General features: G+C 44.0%; 1 protein-coding gene across 1 annotated transcript in view; it reads right to left on the minus strand.

Annotated features, from left to right (window-relative positions):
* The window catches only part of CIT (citron rho-interacting serine/threonine kinase), a 164,183-nt gene that overhangs the window by 40,358 nt on the left and 100,277 nt on the right, over positions 1-23,548 (minus strand). Inside the window, exons 22-25 of the mRNA XM_047088045.1 lie at positions 19,354-19,551; positions 10,897-10,950; positions 2,877-3,074; positions 1,764-1,957 (exon numbers count right to left, since the gene is read on the minus strand). Coding sequence (XP_046944001.1) covers positions 1,764-1,957; positions 2,877-3,074; positions 10,897-10,950; positions 19,354-19,551 — 644 coding nt within the window. The remainder of the gene's footprint in view (positions 1-1,763; positions 1,958-2,876; positions 3,075-10,896; positions 10,951-19,353; positions 19,552-23,548) is intronic.

Here is a 23,548-nt window from a genome sequence, read left to right on the forward strand (position 1 = left end):
CTGATGCTGAAGCCAGCTCCCGACCCTCAAAATTATTTCTGAGGGACTCTAGAAACAGCTCCGATAAGAGCTTCACTTGAAGGTAAGAGCCGGGGCTGGGGGGGGGGGGGGGGGTGGTGGTGGTGTCTGCGTGAAAGCAACCAGAATGTACCATGAGGACTCAGGGTAAACAAGAATAGGAGGTCTTAAACCAGCAGCCCCTCACAGCAGCAAATACCCTGAGAGGAAGGATGTTGAAAAACTTGAATATTTCTACCAGTGCCTCTTGAAACTTAAGGGTCTCATCTTTTGCCTCTAATCTTTTCTGGTTTGACTGACTTGGCGTAGATTAAACATCCAACACATTTGGTTGAATCTAGTACGGTCCAGTAAATGTGGGAAAATACCAAAATGAGTCTGATGGAGTAAAAGAGTGACATTTCCATGCCTACTGTATCTTGCTTAAGGAGTTCAGAGGGTCCCAGGAAAGTCAGTTTCAGAGGAAGGTGACACTAGTGAAGGACGGACACAATTCCGTTGTGCAGACATGACATCATGGGGCTAACTCTAGCCAGCACACTGTGCCTCTGTGCACGCTGGAAAATGGGACCTATTCCTCAAGACCATTTATTTCTATCTGTTGGTAAACTGTCATAATATGCCCATTTTGTTAGACCAAAACACTTTCCTGCCAAGAGCTGTAACACTGTCATAAGCAATCTTCACATCTACAATGTCTTCAGTGTGGATGGCACCCCCTAGGGCTAGGAAGTATATGACCTGCAGGATCATAGCCCCAGCAGAAAGGGGATTCTATGCCAGGGGACTATGGAAGCGAAAGTGGCAGAGAAAAGATACTGTTTGAACTTATTATTATTATTATTATTTATTATTATTATTATATTTCCTACCAAAAAACAAAAAAAATTATTCTTGTAGGGGCACCTGGGTGGCTCAGTCTGTGGGGCATCCGACTTCAGCTCAGTTCATGACCTTGTGGTCTGTAGGTTGGAGCCCCGCTTCGGGCTTTGTGCTGACAGCTCACAGCCTGGAGCCTGCTTCGGATTCTGTGTCTCCCTCTCTCTCTGCCCCTCCCCTGCTCACATTTAGTCTCTCTCTTTCTCAAAAATAAGTAAATATTAAAAAAAAGGTTTAACTATTCTTGTAGAGAAGCTGTTCGCAGCCAAGGGTGATTTTGCCCCTCGGGAGACACTGGACAATGTCTGGAGACGTTTTAGGTGTCACAATTTGAGGAAGGGGTTGCTACTGGCACGTGGTGGGTAAAACCAGGGATGAGGCTCCCATTCGACAACATGCAGGACGGCCCCCACAACAAAAGATTATCTGGGCCAAACGGTCAATGGTGCCAAGACTGAGTAACCCTAGTATAGATGGGTGACTAGCTTTACACATGAGCGGGATTAAAATGGTCATAGTCTTGCCACGTGGTCACAATGATAACAAACCTGAGGAAGAAGTTTCTGCAAAGAGAGGACTGAGATATTTGCCCTGCTCTGACTTGTAGGCCTCTACACAGAGTAAAAGGACACCAGCTACTAGTTACCACCCCAGAATCCAAGTGACACTGACCACACTTACCACTAGGATGACCCACCCACCCTGGGTTGTCCAAGGGTCTCCCAGCTTTAACACAGAAAGTCTTGTATCCTAGAAACTTCGCTCGGTCCTGAGCAAGCTGGGACCGGTGGGCACCCTGTTCGCAATGCTCAGGTGGTCCTGGTGAAGCTGCCGGTCACTGGCTTTCTACAAACAGGAAGTCCCACCTGCTCTGCTTCTCGGTGTCCAGCATCCTCTGTAACTCTCGAACCCGACACTCAAACTGGGACTTCTCGTCACCAAGGACACTCCTCCACGCCTCCCACTGACGCTCTTTTTCCAGCAGTTCGTCGTTTAGGGCCTCCAGGTCCATGACCTGTTCTTCCAGCATCGTGCAAGTGGTCTTCAGAGCCTCCATCGTCTGCAAATCAGTACCACTCAGTTGTGCCTTGTATCAAATGAGGATTTCCTGGATGTTACTTTTGTTGGATCAGTGTCAGAAAAAGCACAAGTTTCTAACTATAGTCTGAAAATACAGTTTATCTTTTTCTTCTACAAACCAAGGGGACAAGAATGGATAAAGGGCCATTTCTGCCACCATGTTAACGGCAGAACCCAAAGCAAGCCAGAGGGAAGAGACCACACTTCCAAGTGGTCCAGGGCACCTGGGAGGCTTCAGGTCATGATCCCAGTGGGGTCGTGGGAATCGAGTCCCATGTCGGGCTCTGCAATGAGCATGGAGCCTACTTAAGATTCTCTTTCTCTTTCTCTTTCTCTTTTTCTCTCTCTCTCTCTCTCCCTGTATCTCCACCCCCCTAGACCCCTCTAAAAAATCTTTAAAAAATAAAAGTCATGTGGCTCACACTGGTGTCCCAAAACATTTTATTTTGCTTTTACTTTTTTTTAAATCAAAATTAAGAAGAACGACCCACTTTTAAAAGCCACATTTCCAAACCCCCCAAGCCCTCAAAACATAGACATGACTATGAAAAAGAGCCCTCATCTAATGGACAAAGCTCAGTCTTAGATCCGTTGGGAGAGGTGTACCAGGTGCCTGCTCTAAATTCTAAAGGGATCGGGGTGCCTGGGTGGCTCAGTCGGTTAATCGGCCGACGTCAGCTCAGGTCATGATCTCACGGTTTGTGAGTTCGAGCCCTGCGTTGTGCTCTGTGCTGACAGCTCAGAGCCCGGAGGCTGCTTTGGATTCTGTGTCTCCCTCTCTCTGCCCCTCCCCTGCTCGCGCTCTGTCTCTCAAAACTGAATAAAAGTTAAAAAAAATAAACAAAATGTAAAGGGATCAAAGGGTGTCAGGGATCTCTGACACTATTTACTGTCCTCACTTGCTTCTGGCTGGTGAGCTGCATCTCTCTCTCCGTAATCTCGCGGCGGAGATGGTCCACTTCGCTTCGTAGCTGTACTATCTCATCGTTGGCGCCAGAAGCCTCGTCGAGTTGTTTGGACAAGTAGAAATTTTGGTTGTTGAGCTCGGCGTTGTCCTCGGTGAGCTGGTTTAGCTGCTCCTCCAGGTCTGTGATTACCTAAAAGAGGAGAGGAATCCAGTTCTGCATCAAGCAAGTGGATTTAAAATGAGAAGCTGCTTCTAGAGCCAATGACTTTAGAGCCTACGTGACACTGGCGGTCCACGGGCCACTCCTGTTTGCTTCTCCAGCCCCGGCAGCCAAGGCCACGCCCGCCCACTTAGCACTGACACACACGTGCCGTGGGGGAAAACGAAAAGTCTCTGATTCTTTCTAACTCAGGATCCATCTGGAAGATGTGGCTAAAGTGAATCAAGCAAGAGTGACTGCCGTATGGAAGGGGCTAAACTTTAAATGAGATCAGGTTCACGGACAATAATACGATGTGGAACATGTGAGCCGAGGAAAGGCATCTAACAGACTGGTATCACAGTCAGCTAATTAAACTACAATGGCCCCGGCACCATCCACAGGACACTGGAACCGGAGATAGTCTGAGAAAGCAAAATAAGTTCTTATCAAGGAGGACTGACCCCGGAGGACACCAAGAGTTATTTTAATATCTCGGCAATAAATTTAATTTCATGCAACAAAAGAAAAAAAATTTAAGGGAAGCTCAGAATAATCCTGAAAATAGTGTACTATGGCATCACTTGAATGGTTTTTATTATACAGTTAGCTATCAGAAAATGGGAAGGCATGTATATGAAATTGTCCTTTTATTGAGAGATTTAATCTGGCTTTGCTAAGTTATTTCCCTGCTCGATGGCAGAATGACTTCGAGTTCAGTGCATTCAGCGTTTCCTATTCTCTTTGCTGAGGTTCAGTATCAGCACTTGCAGAGCTTTTATATCCAATACTTTCAGAGTTTAAGGGCAATTTTCTAATAATGGTTGGGATGAGGCACAGAGGCAGTAAATTAAATTTTACGTAACAAAAAGAAGTAAATTAAAAGGAAATGCCTTGAAGCCTACGGTTTATTAATTGTTTCCAATTTTCAAACCTAGAGTAGACTTAGTTTATGAAATGTTGCCACTGTTTCCATGACTAATTCCCTATTTTAACCCCCTTTGATTATCAATTTAAAAAAATCTTCCTAGGCACATAGAATTAAAGAACATCAATTAAGCACATTTGTTCGATGCGGCTCAGAAAACAGAGCTTTTCATTTTGTTAACCGAGCTGATAAGCTTTTAATGTAGTAAGTGGTCTAGTAATTTGTATTTTAATGTCAAAAGCCCTGTTAATTCCTACTGTACTGGTTTGAGGTGCGCTGTCAGCTACAAGATGGGGAATAAGGTTATCTGGTTGGATCCTTAGCTACAGCTCCTTCTTTATCGGGGGAAGAAAATAGGAAAACACTATAAGTTTGTCATCCCTAGTAGGCAGTCATGCCTCAAAAGGATCCCTGGATCACCCTTTTGGTGACATGGTTAAATCCCCTAAAACCAGAAACAATGAATAAACAATGCCCAATAGTTCCACTGGCCTCCGTCTTACATGTAGTAAAACCCATTTCTTAAGACAGTTTTCATCCTAGACTGCAAATATCTCCATTTAACTACTGTGCTGCCTTCTTATTTCCCTCCCCTCCCCAAAAAACGGAGGTAAGCTGACCTAAAACTATACTATCAAATGGAGCCTGGAACCACAAATACAGCCATTTTGAACTTTGCGGGGGGGTTGGCGTCTCCATCCATGATACAGAGGTCAATACCATATTTACTACCTCCCCTGTTTCTATTTTTTTTAATGTTTATTTTTGAGACAGAGAGAGACAGAGCATGAATGGGGGAGGGGCAGAGGGAGAGGGAGACAGAGGATCCAAAGCAGGCTCCAGGCTCTGAGCTGGCAGCACGGAGCCCGATGTGGGACTTGAACTCATAAACCGCGAGATCATGACCTGAGCCAAAGACGGGCGCTTAACCGACTGAGCCACACAAGCACCCCAATGTTCTGGATTTCTGGCATACTATTCTACCTTACTGTGGCCTACAAAATTCAGGGGATAAAAAGTAAAGCCCAAGACAGTGCTTCATTTTAATGATTATAGCGGTGCCTCTTGCAGAGCATAGAGACCCCAGAAAATCTGTCGACACAAGAATATATACGTTGCCCAAATAACTTAACTTGCCACTTGAGAACATACCTAAGCCTTTGGGTTCCCACTCCCTTTCTCTGACTTATGGGAAAAACTGCGATTTATTATTAGCCCGTTTCTGCTACCTCTTCTTTCAAAATAGGTTACAAAGTGCTAAAGAAGAAATCTTTGAAAAGCTCAATGAAGGGCCAAGATTATTACTCTCACTTCAGTGGAGACTGCCCATTGGACTAAGAGGCACTCTTCTATTTCCCTATTGTCATCCAGTTTTCAAGGGGCCTCACAACTCTGATTTCTACTTATAGTTTGTGATTGTTGGTTCTATATTTTACTGTCTCTATTTTGCCTGTTCGTCAAGCTTTTAATGTTATGGAGTGTTATGTGTTTGTGCGAAGCACCCAAACACTCATTTTAGCTCACTCAGACTTTTTATATATTCTTTCCGCCTAAGTCACATGTTTAGCTTGAGACTCTATTTTGAGTTCCTGGAATTGTGGCATTAAGTGATAGTATTAGGGGTGCCTGGGTGGCTCAGTCAGTTAAGCATCCGACTTCGGCTCAGGTCACAATCTCGAGGTTCGTGGGTTCGAGCCCCGTGTTGGGCTCTGCACTGACAGTGCAGAGCCTGCTTGGGATGCTCTCTCTCCCCCTCTCTCTCCCTCTCCCACTGATGCACTCTCTTTGTCTCTCTCAAAATAAATACTTAAAAAAACAATTAAAAAGTATTGTAATAGGCAATCTATGATTCTGAACCAGGTAATGTGCAATGAGAATTCTTAGGTCTACTATGTGTCCCTGGGTGTATTCTCTCCACACCAAGGGCAACATTATCTGTTTACTATAGTATGAGTCTGTTAATCTTCCAACCCCATGGATACAGGATGAAAAAGAGAAACTGAAGGTTGACTCCACCTTAGCAGTAAGATGAGGGAGACAGCTTCCTCACGCAGGAGCCAGCAGGGCTTTCTTACATGCCTTTTTTTGCAAATAAGAGATCACGGTACAGTTCTAAGAGAAACCAAGGGTATAAAAAATGATCTACTCTCAGTGTCCAAAAAAGAAGACAGAGAGTGGGAGAGAGATATCTCTACGTGGGGTTATCTGTTGCTTTTCAAGCAAATCTCACAGTTCTGAACAAGAACTGTTTACTTCTCACACCTAATGCAAAGACCAGCAGGGAGACCATTAATGTTCAACAGCGTGTCAGGGGTGAAGAAACCAGTCAGATAGTGAGCATCAGTCTAAACAGACACGGGGCTAAAGCCCTCCTGGAATGTCTGGTTCTTTCTTGAAGGCAGCTATTTGCATATTATTTATTTTTAATCTTATAGCTGACAGATTGATTCATAATTAAAACTGTGTCATATGTTTGCCCACCAACTCCCCTCCAAAACAGACTTAGGTAGGGTTTTAGGTGCCAGATTGGATCAAATCCTTTTTAAAAATCTCTTCAAAATATAGAAATGGTCTGAGCTGGAAAATCTTACTGTTCATGAGCTTTTTAAAAGATGCTAACTGGGAGCTCCTATCAGTTCAGTTATTATAGGAGTTCCCATTCAGTAACAAAGATGCCATTTCCTCACAGAGGCAACCTGAGACAGCGCCAGTAAGAAAAGAACATCTATCATGCCCTTCAGAAGTGTCTTTAAAGCAGCTGTTGGGGGCGCCTGGGTGGCGCAGTCGGTTAAGCGTCCGACTTCAGCCAGGTCACGATCTCGCGGTCCGTGAGTTCGAGCCCCGCGTCAGGCTCTGGGCTGATGGCTCGGAGCCTGGAGCCTGTTTCCGATTCTGTGTCTCCCTCTCTCTCTGCCCCTCCCCCGTTCATGCTCTGTCTCTCTCTGTCCCAAAAATAAATTAAAAAAAATAAAAAAAAAAAAAGTTGATAAAGCAGCTGTTGAACCTGAAAAAGTAGAACAGAGATCTACTATTGCTACCAAGTATTGTCCTAAAACGGTGGTTTTCAAACTTTTTATAGGGGCACAACGTTTCCTGAGCAAAAGATGGTATCGTAAGTACAATATAATAAAATAATAATAGTAACCAATACCGTTTAGCATTTTCTACGGACCAGGACCTGTGTTAGCACCGGGATGCATCATCTAATTCCTGCAGGACCCCCATGAGGTAGGCATTAGCACCAAATTTCTGATTCGGTGACTCAGTGTTTCCTAAGTTCTACTGTTTCTGAAATGTGAACATATGTTGGAACTAAGCAGCTGTCTCTGTCCTTGCCAAGCACCCAAAGAGCAGTTATTAAATGACTTGTGCATCTTATCACTGACAGTATATTGGAATGGAGAATACACAATGTCAGCACCATCTCACAGGTAAAGACATGGAGGCCTGGGAGTTTAATATCATATAGGTTACAAAGAGGCCAATTTAGAATGTGAACCCAGTCTGCCTGACACCAGACCGCATGGTTTGGATCACTAAACAACCCAGCTTCTCTAGCCTAAGTGTGGGTGGGGGTCACTCTTTTGGGTTCCCCCTCCCACTGGGAGAGAACCCAAAGGCTCCTCCACAGAATGATGGAAGTAAGTAAATCAAGGATTAGAAGTCACTGCTCCAGAAAAAAGCAAACGTGAATAAGACAATATAAAAGCTATGTAAGTTGAGAAAGTAACAAAATTCAGGGTGCCCGAGTGGCTCAGTCGGTTGAGCCTCCAGCTTCGGTTCAGGTCATGATCTCACTCAGCTCATGATCTCACAGTTCATAGGTTTGAGCCCCGGATAGGGTTCTCTGCTGTCAGCACAGAGCCTACTTTGGATCCTCTGTCTTCCTCTCTCTCTGCCCTTCCCCTGCTCATGTGCACTCGCTCTCTCTCTCTCAAGATAGATAAACATTAAAAAAAAGAGAAAGTAGCCAAATTCATTCTACATATTGGCATATTCTAGTAAAAAACAAACCTCTAACTTTAAAAATCTAGGGGAGGGAGGCTTACCAAAGGGCACATGGAAACATTGGAGGGTAATGGATACGCTCATTAATTTGATTGTTTCGCTGGTTTCACAGTTGTGTACACATCTCAAAACTCTTGAGGTTACTGTGCTCCTATTATACCTCAATAAAGCTACAAAAATGTTTTTAAAAAAAGCTTTGTGAAGATGTGGCATCCATGTGCATGTGTGTGCGTGCGCACACGCACACGCACACGCACACACACACACACTGGAATATCACTCAGCCATGTATAAAGAATGAGATTATGCTATTTTGTGACAACACAGATGGAGCTAGAGGGGATCATGTTAAGTGAAATAAGTCAGACAGAGATAGACACATACCACATGATTTCACTTACATGAGGAATCTAAAAAACAAGACAAACAAACAAAAAGCAGAAGCAGACCCGTAAGTACAGAGAACTGATGGTTGCCAGAAGGGAGGGTGGTGGAGGGACGGGTAAAATTGGTGAAGGAGAGTGGGAGATACAGACTTCCAGTTATGGAATGAATAAGTCATGGGGATGAAAAGTACAGCATAGGGAATATAGTTGGTATTATAATAGTGTTGTACGGTGACAGATGGTAACTATACTTGTGGTGAGCTGAGCATAATATATAGAGTTGTTGAATCACTATGCTATAGAGCAAAAACTAATGTAATATTGTGTGTCAACTATACTTCAATTAAAAAAAAAACTGTTATGCCAAAAGACTAAAAAAAGAGAAAACTCCAGATGAAGGATTAACGATGTACACATTTAAAACCTATCCAAGCTTATTTTAGGAAAAAATAGTAATATAAAAAAAAAATCACGGTCATAAAATGATCTATGTTTTATTCAGTGATCATTTACGAGCATGTATGTAATAAAAGCAAATAACCCTTGCATAAAATAAGAAACTGAGACAGTAAGAAACTTAAAAAAAAGTGGCGGCACGAGAGTGCAGGAACAGAATGCATCCGCTCCTCAAGGAAGGGAGGCAGAATGGAGGAAGTCGGGGATGCTTTTCAGGCAGGCCCACCCCTGATGCAGCCATCGGCATCGGGAGACACAGACCAAAAATCTATCTGCCGGGTACCTGTTAGAGTCAAACAGAGGCGCATCTCATGACCCACTAGCTGCTCTGCTCTTGGGTATATGCTCATCAGAACAGGTGCCGACAGCCTCCAAGGGACTTACATAACAGTGCTTCTACACAACTGTGTTCCTAACGGCAGTAACCCAAATGACCATCAGCAGGAGAATGGATAAACAAACTTCAGTTCTACGCATCCACTGGCAACGCCACACCATACTAATGAAAGAGAACAAACTCCTGATGGATGCAACAACAGGGATGAACCCCACAGATAACTTAAGACAAAAAAACTAAACCCAAAAGAACACATCCTCTGTGATTCCCTTTGTCTGAAGTTTAGGAACTGGCCAAAGTGATCTCTGGTATCAGAGGACAGAACCGAGGTCACCCTTTGGGGCAAAGGATGATGATAAGAGGGCATGAGGGAGCCTTCTGGGGGTTGCAAATGTTCTGGATCTTGATGCATGTTGTGGTTACATGTTGTCCATATGTGTAAAAATTTCATTGAACTGCACTGTAAGATTAGTGTACTTCATGCACTTTACAGTATGTCTTTTATTTTTTAAACATATTAAATAAATATATATATATATATTTATATTTATTTATTTATGTATGTTTGGGAGAGTACAGCAGGGGAGGGGCAGAAAGAGGGGGACAGAGGATCCAAATCGGGCTCTGTGCCGACAGGCTGACAGCAGTGAGCTCAATGTGGGGGCTTGAACTCACAAACCATGAGGTCGTGACCTAAGCCAAAGTCAGATGCTCAACTGACCAAGCTACCCAGGTGCCCTTACAGTGTGTATTTTGTAACTAAATGAAGGGGGGAAACCATACACTGACCAGACTTAGCATCCTATTTATAGCAGATAAAGAGGAAAGAAAAAGTTCCATTACAAGGCAATAAAATATGAAAAGAAAGGAAGGAAGGAAGGAAGGAAGGAAGGAAGGAAGGAAGGAAGGAAGGAAGGAATGTGGGGGGTGGGGTGGGTTTCCAGAAATTCACAGATGTGAATACTACAAATGGAGACAAGTTCACTGAGAACTAAGAAGGTAATAAAGTGATGACAGTACCAAATAAAGGAAGTGGAACCTTGAATAAGGATAACATCTTATCTTCTGAAAGGGGCTTATTTCAGTCTTTTTTTATAATCGAAAACAGACCTAGCTTCTGCTGACCCTACCCCATCACATAATCTAAGCATGATACTTATCTGCTCACAGAATTTACTTCTCTCCATATACATGATATCTCCCAAAAAGCCCTAGATTTTTATTTTGCCTATTGGGAACTTAAATTTTCTAGGTCCACAGCACGTGCTGGTCTTCCCTCTCCATAGCTGCAGCAGGCTGGAGGAGCCATTGCAGATGCTACCTGCCTCCAGCGTCTGGACAGGGTCTGGCTGGGACCAGCTTTGGAACCTTCTACATTGGGGTGGGAGGGGGAGCCGCCCTAGGACTTACAATGCAGCGACTGAAACCGATTAGCGGTTCTGCAGTGAGAATTATTTCCACCACTCCAACTATCCTTCCCCAAACATGAAGAACGGTTTTGAATTTTAAAAACTGGCAGGAACCCAAGAAACTGGAGTTATCTGGTGCTCAGAAACTCCCAATCAGTTTGACCACATTAACTGCTTCAAGATGAAAGTTTGTAACAAACATCAGTCACGGATATTGTAAGAGATACCCCCTCTCCCTTGTCCGTTTTAGTCTCGTATTATTTTAATCATCTTTAGTTTTAATACTCACAGTACAGCTGTTACGAAGGGCGTCAAATTTGCGCTGGATTTCATCTCTATGTGCCTAAAAGGTAAGAAGTCGATTATAAATTTTTCACAGCAGAGGGTACAATTCTACATGCTATGGGCCAAATGAAGAAAAGAGCAATTTACCGAGAAAGCCAAGAATGTTGTTGCAGCTGCCCAAACATCTGGTTTTCAAAGAACTAATTAATCAAGTCATGTCAAACATGAGAAGTTAAAGTTACAGGAATATATGATGCTGGGTTAGTAACAACGACTATTTAGACCACACAGGCACACCCTGTATACATACACTTAATGTTTATATGAATGCCTAGGGGCTTTGGAAGAAAAGGAAAAAAAAAATGAAAGGATGAAGTTTTTACTCTCTTTCCTTTGTTTACTCCCCATTCTTAACCTTTCCCTCTTCTTTCCAGCTGACCCCTCGCTAGGCTACTCCCTGAGAGACACACATGCATGCAAACACACACACACACACACACACACACACCAGCCAGGACAAGCTAGGGATTTTTCTTCTTGTTAATTAAAAGCTGCTGAGATTCAGAAATCCCACATTGACCTTGAGGTAAATAGAAAGGCTTTCTCCAAGGCAGAGCTGCTCTCAAACAGCAGCATTTGTTCAGTTGACCTTCAAGGACTTGGTGAGCGTACATGCTATTCCATCCACTGTGGCACGACACAGTATATGTGGAGTTACCTTCCTTCAGTGGGGGAGGATGGAAAGTTAACAAGTGCATGATTACAAACAGTGACAAAGGCTCTGAAAGAAACAGGGTGCAGGAAAAAAGAATAAGGGGGATAGAAAGGAACTTACTTAGATGGGGTAGTCAAGGAGGGCTTCTCTGAAGAGGTGCCACTTTAACTGACACCTGTAGGATAATGGGGAGCCAGCCAGGCAAAGGACAGGAAAAGGCAGAGGGCACAAATCTTGAAGTGAGAAAATGTTTGGGGCATTTGACGAACAAAAAAAGGCCTGAATGGTTTTTTCAAACTTCAAGCTGCGACCCAAGAGCGAGTATGACAAGTGTGTTGCTTTTCTGTTTTGGTTTATCCAATGAAATGGAATAAAAAAGAATAGACAACACTGGGATGTGCCCTTGGATAGTGAAGCACTGTCACAGAAAACTTCTGTTTCCAATACCATAATTCATTAAATTTAAGATGCTATCAACTGTAAGACATGGCAATTTTATGTACCATTAAGAAAAAAAAAGGTGTTGGGGCGCCTGGGTGGCGCAGTCGGTTAAGCGTCCGACTTCAGCCAGGTCACGATCTCGCGGTCCGTGAGTTCGAGCCCCGCGTCGGGCTCTGGGCTGATGGCTCAGAGCCTGGAGCCTGTTTCCGACTCTGTGTCTCCCTCTCTCTCTGCCCCTCCCCCGTTCATGCTCTGTCTCTCTCTGTCCCAAAAATAAATAAACGTTGAAAAAAAAAATTTTTTTTAAAAGAAAAAAAAAAAAAAGAAAAAAAAAGGTGTTGTTGAATAAGCTATGACATGTTTATGTCCATGTGACTAGAGAGTCATATATCAGCTATGACTAAGCTGCATCCTGATTTTACATACTTTGGAATCAACGAAAGAATATATATATGCTCCCTTGTATTAGATTGTAGGGTAAATGTATTCTCGGTGGGTAGGGGTCAAACAATTTTTGGCTAAAGCACAGCAAGAGAAGGAAAATGTGGCCCAAGATTATGGTAGAGAGGCAGGCAGGGACCAAGTCACTCGAAGGCCCAGAAAGGAGTTTGGGTTTCATTCAAAATACCATTAATCAGAAGCCAATGGAGATTTTAAAAAGTAGAGGGAAATGATCTGCTTGTCACTTTGTGGATGCTGTAGGAAGAACAGATAGAAATAGGAAACAGCACGGAAATAGAAATAGAAAGCAGCATGGAAACCAGAGGAGGCTATTGCTGTCATTCAAGAAGGAGATGATGGTGGTCTGGAGTAGGATGGCGGCCAAGGCACATAGAAGTGGATGGAAGTGAGTTCTCTTTTGGAAGCATAGGAAATAAGACTTGCTGCAGACATTGGAAAAGGAAGGGTCAAAGATGCCCTGAAAGATCTTTGACTTGAGAGACAGGGTATCATTTGCTTAGCTATGAAACCTCAAAGAAGAATCTAATTTGGGACACAAAGGCAAAAGTGGCCTTTCTCTTAAAAAAAATTAGTCTCCACCAGAAGGTCTATAAAAGAACTAAGTCAAAAATTTTAGAGGTGTGGGGCACCTGAGTGGCTCAGTCAGTTAAGCATCGGACTTCAGCTCAGGTCATGATCTCGCGTTCATGGGTTTGCCTTGTCAGGCTCTGTGCTGACAGCTCAGAGCCTGGAGCCTGCTTCGGATTCTGTGTCTCCCTCTCTCTCTGCCCTTCCCCAGCTTGCACTCTCTCTCTGTCTCTTTTAGAGCTTTGATGTATTCTCTAGTATGTCTACTTGCCATAAATTAATATTATAAATTTATAACAGCAGATAAACCATAAACCCACAGATGCAAAAAGTTCCAAGAACCCCAAGCACAAGAAACATGAAGAAAATTAAGCTACATCACCTCACTATCAAACTGCGTAAAATCAGTAATAAAGAGAAAAAGCTTAAAGCCAGTCACAGCAAAACACAAGTTACATACAGAGAAACGGAAGTCAGATTTCTCACCAAAAAGTGGGTAAAAAAAACGGGGAGGGAAAGGGGGCTAAAGCAAGTTAGAAGTCAGTAGAACATCTTTAAAGCACTGAAAGGAAAAACAAACAAACAAAAAACTCTTAAAATTTGTCAATCTAAATTATATACCCAGCAAAAATATCCTTCAAAAATGAAGGTGAAATTAAAGACTTCTTCAGATATAGAAAAGCTGAAGGAATTTGCCACCTTCACTGTAAGAAATGGTAAAGGAAGTCCTTCAGGCAAAAGGAAAATGAAAACCAGAAATACAAATCTACACAAAAGATTGAAGAGCACTTGGAAAATGTTTTGTTTTTAGGTTATACAGACTCACAGATTCATAAAAAGTTATCATTTGGAATCAACTCTCCAGGGGTACCTGGGTGGCTCAGTTGGTTAAGCATCAGACTTGAGCTCAGGTCATGATCTCATGGTTCATGGGCTCAAGCCCCACATTGGGCTCTGTGCTGACAGCTCAGAGCCTGGAGCCTGCTTCGGATTCTGTGTCTCCCTCTCTCTCTGCCCCTCCTCCACTCACACTCTGTCTCTCTGTGTCTCTCAAAAATGAATAAACGTTAAAAAAAAAAAAAAGAATCAACTCTCCACATAATTAGCCCACATTTTTATGGAAAACTTATCAGACTATTTTTTTTTTCCCAAAAATCAATCTGCTTCAGGCCCAACAATCATACAAGAGAGTTAGTGATTTAATGGGGCATGAATACCATTTATCCAAAGTGGGAACATGGTTCTACCACTGAAATCTCATCTGCTGTAAGCAGCAGCCTGGCCCCCAAAGACCATCCAACTCCCTCGAGTACACTTACTAATCATCAAGGACAAAAGGCATGGATTCTCCCTAGGAAGAATAAGGCCCTACGTTAACAAACCTAAGAGCATGAATGAGCAAATTTTTTTCTTTAAAGGACCAGGCAGTAAATATTTTTGGCTTTGAGAGCCATTCAGTCTCTCTCACAACCACTCAACTCTGATCTCATAGCAGAAAAACAGCCATACACAATGTGAAAACAAGTGGGTATTCCAATAAAACTTTATTTACATAAAAGAGGAAGCATACTGAATTTGGCCCATTGGCTGTTGCCTGCCAACCCCTGATTTAAATGACTATTTGGTGTGAAATCTCTCAAAGACAGAAACGGGAAGCTGACAGTAGAGTGAACTCCTTCAAAATGAACTTCTTCAAAGCCTAAGCAGTGACCATGAAAAAACTCACTGGCCTTGACTTAGGAAGAGAGGCCCTATTCAACTTTTTTATTAATAGATTTTCCAAATAACACTACTCCTTTAAAAACGTGTTTAACTTCCCCCAATGTAGTCTGATATTTCAATCACTAATACTGTTTCATTTCCATTAAAATCTACCATTATGAGGCCTCTGGATCATTCTGACATATCAAATGGCAATCCTCTCTGAGGATCATTATGACTTGATTTATTATTGACTGTGAAATATAAACACAAAATGTAGAACTGATCCTATTATGACTGCTGGAGATTCTATAAGCATTTAACAATTATTGAACTGATCTGAGCAAGAAAATGTCAAGAAACATGTTTTATGTTTCTTTGAAATAAGTTGTAAAGCAAGCACACAACAAAAGTTCACACAATACTGTATATAAAGATAAGAAAATATGTAAGACAATCTTTAGATTCTCTCAATGAAATATCTGAGTGTTAATTGGATATCAGGTGATACGGGGAATAAATACTTACACTCTTCAAAGGACCCTGAAGAGCTTTTGTTTATGTGGGTTATATTTATCTATATTTATCACTTAAGAAATTAAAATGGAGATTTTTTTTCAAACATTTCTTCTTTCTTTTAAAATAGCATTGCTTTTGCACCACCAATGCAAATGTTAACAAACTGAAAAATGCCAAATGACATCTTAGTATTATTATGAAAATAATATGAACTTGGGGAACCCCAAGGGATCCTCTGACCCCACTTTGAGAACTGCTGACCTAAGGGTTGGGGGGCAATCAGGAAGAATGCACAGGCTACAGCCTACAGACTAGAGATGCACTCTTTTTTAGGAGTACTAAGGTCTTCACTGATTTAAAGAAAGTTACAAGAGGAAGAAAAAAAGAGAATTTAACGCAGTCTTGATGAGAGAAAAATTCCATGCAGAACTGGAGAAAGGAAACTAGTGTTTAGATGTCTGACCATCTTCTGGGGCCCATGGTCAGGATTCTAGAACACTCAGGCTTCCACACATGCCCCCAATTCTGTATCTTGCTTATCATGCCAGTGGCTTGCTTAATTAAATACAAGGATTGATATTTATGTAAAACAAATGAGAGTATGCAGACTCATGGTTTTAACAAACCAAAGAGGATGACATTGGGATCCCATGATCACGCTATGCTGGATCACTCCTTTCATTAGTGCCTCTAGCTTTGGACTCTTGATTATGCAGCATTAGTCATTTAACCAAATCAGTAAAAGAACGTGAGGACAGGGACACGAAGCGTGCGTCGTGGAGTCAATGCTGATGTACACGGGGCCTACACCACGCCTTTCCCTGCATCCACATTCAGAATGGCACATCACATCACGCATCTGTCTGCTCTAAAGTGTGCAAGAAACATGTCAAGGAACATCAAATTCTCTTCCTCAGATGAAGGGATGGGGTCTTAAATATCAAGTCGAGGTGGAAAATTCTCTCTTCCACCAAGAAGCATTGAAGCACCTTAAAAGCATGGCTTTTTGTTTAAATATGACTCTCCTGTCGGCCTCCACCTTGATTCATTCTCAGCTTTTGATGGCCAGTGAATCTCCAAGCAAACTCAATTGACAGGATGGCTAACGTTGGAGCGGGTAGCAAGAAAACACGAAGGAGACCGACAGTCGCTTCCCAGGGGGCCCCAAAGCACTTCTGCAGTGGAGGGAGTCAACGGTACTGTGTTGCATCTAATCTGCTCCAGGGGCAGAAGCCAGAGTAACGGCTCCCTACCCTGGCCAGGAGATGGCTGCCTCTTAAAATTAAGCAACAAGAGCCCATTCGACTCTTCTCTTTTATCGGTAAACCAGACTGCTATGAAGTTCGCAAATCTCCTAGACCATTTTAGGTCCAGCTGATTTAATTTGACTGATGCTTATGTGGGGGGCCTGAAGTTGGGCCTGAACAATGAGACCGAGTCAGGGTACTGCATCTATGGCCATTTTCTCTTTCTTTCGGAAAATATTCTTCAGAACAAATTCAACAAAGCCATGCAGGCAACAGCTGCATGGGGTCCATCACCACGTCCATGGGACATAATCGAAGGGAGGGGCAGGCGGAAGACCCATGGCCTCAAAACTGGACTGAGGCAAGTTGATATGGGGTTTGGATTCCTGCACAATAGGCTACAAACAGCTGTAAGGTATTTTTCCCTGCCATCACTTTGAAAAAAAGCCCTATTTTCCAAGGCATCTTCATCTGCAAGGGTGGTAGAGCCCTAGTTTCTAGACTTAGGGAGGTTTGTTTCTTTATTTTTTTCATAAGATGCTCGGAGGCAGTGATCTCATCTGACTAAATTAAGTCGTGACTTGCTGCTGTGAAGGCTTCCAGCAGCCATTAGACACAGCACATTCCAACCAGCAGCAAGACAGGATTTAAAGACTAATTTCCCCACAGATAAACAGCAGTGACACATGCTCTATTTTATACCCTCCTCCTTCTGAATGGGCAGGATAAGATGCCACCACCCTCCCTCCCAATCCCAACAGAGCAGTGAGATAAATGTGTCCTTCTCCTCCGCTCCAAAGTAAAAGGATTTGAGGACTTACAGGCCAATCCCCTGGGGAGAAAAGGCTAAAGACACAGCACTAGGCACATAGTGAGGATTCATTAAGTATGGATTAGCTTACTGGTGTCTCCTCTTTCTTTCAGAGCGTGGGTGGTTCACACAGGGGGGACAATATTAATATACAATGCATTCAATATAACCGTGGTAAGATTTTAGGTGCCTCCTTTAGCAGCTAAGAAATGCTATCTGGCTGTCTCCCTCCTCATCTACCCAGTTCCAGAAAGCACATAAGTCTTCTTGGCACACAGTCTTTTATATTCATTTCATTCCTACCTCCATATTTTTCTTATATAGACTTATTTTCTCTATGCCTTTTCTTTCTTATTTTATCTTGTTATACTGTTTTATATCTTCCCAAACTGCTCTGAATCCATTTTGAAACAAGGCAGAGTATAAATAAAAAGATATCGTGACTGTTTTTTTCGCCAAACCAAGTACTGAGGACACATGGCATATCACACAATGAGTGTTCTCATGGGGACAATAGAAATTAATGTTGCAATCAATATCTGAACTTGGTGAAAGTCCTGGAAAATCTGGGACGCACGCGTACTTCCTATGCAGGAGTTAATCCGTATCCCCAGGATCCTGGAAACCCCCGTGTCCTAGACGGGTCTATAAGGAGCCTGGCACTGTCAGATCACGTTCCCAATCTGGTTCAGATAATGGGCTCCCCAAAGCCAACAACAGAAGGTAACTTCTAAGGATGAGATCGGTTTTTAAAAAGAAAAAGAAGTACACACATTACTTTCAAACAGGGTAAATCATAAGCAACAAATGTGCATGGCCATCTGTAGAAGTAACCCCACTCTAAGAGACGCTGAGATGTTCACTGATGGAAATGGGGACAGCATCCAAGATGAATCAGAGTGAATAAGGTACCCACCGAGCTACCTTATTTTAGAAAACACTAAAACCCAATCAGCTGCATTGTGCCCTGCCCACGGAAGAGGGTACCCTGACCAGCAGGCATGACTGTGCCTGTCCACTTGGCAAGTACACTATGTTACTACCACCGATGTACTTGCTTGGCTGATACTAGCCATTAAACGCCTTCGGCTTTCTGTGCCAAGTCCAGGTCCACCAAGCAGCCCTTCCAGGAGAAATGAGGTTTTTGAGAAGACTTCTCTGAAGGGGGAAAAAATGTGAAGATTAGCCACCCGGAGTATCCCAGGCAGCTCGGTGGTTCTTTTTTCCACTGGAAGTTGATACGCTGGCCTTTTATATGTAAGATTCTTGTCAGTTTTATCAGCCTGGGTCAGCCCCCATGAGAAGGATCAACTGTGGGAAATTGACCCAAAACGTCCAATTTTTAGACTTCCAGAAAGAACTAAGGTCTAAATCCAGCATCACCCTCCCTTCTCCTCAAGTTCTACTTCCTAAGCACACTCTTCAGTTGAATAAACTAGTGTCTCACAATGAGCAGAGAGGCCAGGTCCCTCTTAAAGAAAGACTCTCACTCAGAAGAATCTTTTCCATCCAGAACATACGAGATGCGTACATAAGACTTGAAGCAGAATGTACAGCTTAAAAAAAAAAAAAAAAAGTAACACAAATGAGGCTAACCAATACAAAAATAGAAATGTGGTAGAAAGACTACGATAAGGTAGAAGATTATTTTTCTTTTTTAACGATTATTAAAACCTAAGTAGAAGATCCAGGAAAATGGACTTCGGCTCAAACTAAAATTTTAAATACAATGATGATTATTTTAAAAAGAGGGAAGACATATAAATAGAAGAGGAACTTCTCAAGATACTAAGAAAAGGTCAGATGTTAACCAATTGATGCAGTATACCAATTCTCATGAGGGAGGAGCTTACGTAAGCCCGCTTTCTGCTCATTACGTATCTCTAAGGGATTGCTTTTTCTCTCTTGGGATTTCTATGAGGGAGCAGGTCTCCTCAGCGCCATGCTCGTGCTGGCTGAGGCCTGGAGGAGCCTGAAGGTGCCCGTCCCCAGGCCTACCGTGAGCGCCTGGATCTCTTCTTCTGCCTCCGCCGTCGTCTCCTCCAGCTCGGTCTTGGCCTGGCGAAGCTGGCTCTCCAGGGCCGCCCGGGCCGCCTGCAGGGCCGTCAGCTGGGACTCGCGCTCTTGCAGGGAGAGTTGCAGCTCTGTGAGCTGACGCTTCAGCTCCAGTTTCTGCTCCTCGTGCTCTAGACTGACCTGAGAGGGGCGGAGAGAGAGACACACACACTCACGGTCAGTTGACCCTAACTACGGAGAACGCAACCGACTAGTCAAGCTAACTGACTGAACCTAACTAGCTGAGACGCAACTGGCCGTTCAACCTACATCTTGGTTGATTGATGTGGTCATGGATTCAAATTCTCAGCACTCAACTGAGAGGGAGAAAATGCCGTAAAATGGACCTGACTTCAGGAGTCTCAAAAATGACCAGAAGTAAGAACGTGTAAGAGAATGTCTATACGAAACATCCCTTACTTCCAAATATTCAAAGGCTTGGGGAGGCTTCAGAAGAAAAAGCACACGGCAAGAGTCTCAAATGAAAAGTATGACAAATACTCTAATTAGAAAAGCACTTAAGGGGTGCTTGGGTGGCTCAGTCAGTTGAGCACCCAACTTCTAATTTTGGCTCAGGTCATGATCCCAGGGTTGTGGGATAGAGCCCTGCGTCGGGCTCCACGCTGAGCATGGAGCCTGCTTGAGATTCTCCCTCCCTCCCAATCTCTCTCTCTCTCTCTCTCTCTCTCTCTCTCATTCTCTCTCTCCCCACCCCCCCCCGCCCCTCTTCCCCACTCATGCTCTAAAATTTAAAAAAAAATAATACAAAAAAAGCATTTAAAAGTAAATGGCTATAAATAACACCATATTGGTAACAAGGACACCTTTACAATTGGGATAAAAATGAAACAACCAGAATTGAATTCTGTTTATTTTAAATATTCCTGCTCTGATTTGTTCGCATTAGGTAACCCACATTAGGTCACATTGTGAGCTAATCATTCTTTCCTCCATCTGCCCATCTATCCTTCTATCGACTCAATGTTTCATTCATTCAAGAAGAGTTTACTCAGCAACTTCCACATAAAAAGGAATATGAAGAGGAAAGACAGTTTCTTCCTCTGAGTTGGAGGAGAAATGAAAACCAACCATTACCATATATGTGGTCAAGTGTAACGGTCAGAATATGTAGGGATGTCGTGGGCACACAGTGGAGAATAAAGAAGGTAACTCTGAGTGTACTTACTGAAGAATTTACAGGAGCCAAATGAGCAAACAGGAAAGAAAATTCCAAGCAGAGGAACCAAGACATCCAAAGGCTGTCCCACAAAGATGTGGGAGACCATGGCCTAATCTACTGACCTAACAAACACTGACAAGGTTGTCCTAGGGACCAGACCCTGTGTCAGACTTTGGGGACATCAAGCAAATAAGAGGTGTCTGCTGCCCTCAGAAAGTTCACTGTCTAACTGGTTCTTCCAAGAGGTACACAACGTGACGATCTAGACAAAGAAGGCCAGGGGGACGCAAAGGAGATGTTTTATCCAGAGAAGGGTCCCTGGAAAAGGTGACACCCAAGTCCCTTAAGGATGAAGAGAAGACTTATAAAAGATTAAGCCTACTGGGGCGCCCGGGTGGCGCAGTCGGTTAAGCGTCCGACTTCAGCCAGGTCACGATCTCGCGGTCCGTGAGTTCGAGCCCCGCGTCAGGCTCTGGGCTGACGGCTCAGAGCCTGGAGCCTGTTTCCGATTCTGTGTCTCCCTCTCTCTCTGCCCCTCCCCCGTTCATGCTCTGTCTCTCTCTGTCCCAAAAATAAATAAACGTTGAAAAAAAAATTAAAAAAAAAAAAAAAAAGATTAAGCCTACAGAGCCAACAAGAATTTGTGGTGCATTTGAGGTGGGGCAAGAGACACAGGACAGAGGGGAGTCGACAGTGACACCTGAGCTTCTGGGCAGGTGCTCTGCGCAGTGAGACCACTGCTACGCCAGAGAACACCAGGGAACATGAGAAGAGCCAGTCTGAGGAGAAAGGTAAGAAATTCGGTGTTGATGTGATGAACTTGGGCAGCGAGGGAGACATCCAGGTGGAGGTGTCTAACTAACCTCTACTGGGACAGTGGGTCAGAGACTCACGAGAAAGGTGTGGGCTGGCGATCTAGATCTGGGAGCCCTTAGCCAGTCAGTCAGCGGCAGCTGAAGCCAAGGCTGCGCTCTCCCGCTTGTGAAGATGGCGGCGACCTGATGGCACTGAACTCGGGGCTCACCCGCAAGGTGCCAGGCACTCCTTTAGCTCATCTCATCCCGTGACAACCCAGAGAGGGAGGCACTGCTTACTATCACCTCCACTTGACACACGAGCATGCTGTGGCGCTGACACACTAAGTGGCTGAGCAAATGTCACACAGCTCAGCAATGGCGGGGCTGGCTTCGAACCCAGAAGTCCGCCTCAAGAGTCTGCTACTTGCTGTTTGTCTTATTAACATGCCAGCAGTCACAGCAGGCGGTGACTCCACCAGCGGGCTGAAACATTCCCCCGAGACCACTTGGCAGAACCAAGGGAAGCAGGTGACAGCGAGTCATGTGGAGGTGGGTGAGCAGGACGCCACGCAAAGACAGGAGGAGTCCCCCCCACCAGGGCCCTGCACCTTCGCCACTCCACACATTTCGCTAGGGAAGACCTCACACTGCACACACAGGGTCGGGGAGGCCCAGGGCCCTCTAAGTTGGATTAAACTGGAGGCTGAGAGGCCTCTGCCCCCAAACTCAGTAGCAGCAGGCAGCACACAGAAGGTGGACCAGCCTTGTTATGTTTAAAGCTAAGCTCCAGAACTCCCAGGGGGTGCGACACTGAGCCTCCTATAAACGTTCTAGGTTGCCCCCACCTTCCTTGGGGGAGCTAGCTGGATCGATTCAAAAGGAAAAAAAAAAAAAAAAAAGCAGATTCAAGGGAAAAGAAAAAAGCAACTCGTTTTTCCTGGGGCATTTTAATTGCCCAGATGAGCGACAGAGGCAGGACAGGTGCCGCAGTAAGAGAGACATTTGTGGAAAGGGAAGGCAAGACAGCCAGTGTTCCCACGCTCAAAGAAATCGGAGTTATTTACACTCACACTCTTAAGGCTCACACCACAGGGAAATGTTGTTAAACTTACTGAACAGTAAAAATATAGCCTGGATAATAAAACTTAAACCACCATCCAAGGCTTCCGGACAACCCAGAACCACCATTCTGGAAGTGTAAGAATCACCTGGAGACTGCTAAAAATGCAAATCCCAGCTCCCCCTGTCCCCCCACATCCTATTTCATTCAAAAAAACCTAAGAGACCCAGGAATCTGCATTTCAAAAGACACACCAGATGATCCTAAAGGACCCATGTACACCTGGACCACCCTTGAAAAACACGAGACAATGCATTTTTTTTGCCTGTCCTTTGGGGGACTGGCCTCATTTTCACACTGCAGTACAAAAAAAACCCATGAGTATTCCCCAAGGTTAGTCCTCAGACCTCTGTCTGCTTAACAGCCTTTTCCTTAAGAGAGACCATCTGCTCCTTGAAGAATTCCATCACAACTACCCGAGACCTACGAGGCTCCGGGAACTGTGTCTCCTCTCCCAGCTGGGATGTCCTACTCCCAACGACCCCTCTCCTGCACTCCTCTGTCCAACCAGCCAACCCTGCCTACGAGCTGACAGCCCCCAAGATCAGAGATGGGGTCTGTCTTATCACCACTGCTGGCACATAGCAAGGCATTTAACGAATACACAGTGAGTACTGTTCCACGTGTAACTTCACAGCCTCAATCACCCTCAACGCGTCTACAACCAAATGTGTCGTATTTTCCTCCCCAAAACTTGGCTACGTTTCCCAGCTTCCTTATATCTCTGAAGTGAACCACCTTCCATCAAACCTAAGATTTAGATTTGTCTTTTCATCTTCCGCTGTCACTAGGAGACCGCTCCACTGCCATGAAGCCACCCTACGTACCCGAGTGCTAAACTCCCAAGCGTGGACTCAGTCAAGTACGTGACCCTCGTGACCCTTGCTAAATCAGGATAAGGGAGGAATCACTCTGCCCTCCCGGCTCCAGTTTGAAAAACACACCCATTTACATCATCCTCATGTGACCCTAGGGGGGAGATCCATTATCATGGCCATCTGACACATGAGAGACCTGAAGCGCAGAGAGAACTAGGCTACT

This window comes from Lynx rufus, unplaced genomic scaffold (genome assembly GCF_022079265.1).
Source record: "Lynx rufus isolate CCGP_SWC_20201006 ecotype Redwood Valley unplaced genomic scaffold, mLynRuf1.p SCAF_24, whole genome shotgun sequence".
Taxonomy (NCBI): domain Eukaryota; kingdom Metazoa; phylum Chordata; class Mammalia; order Carnivora; family Felidae; genus Lynx; species Lynx rufus.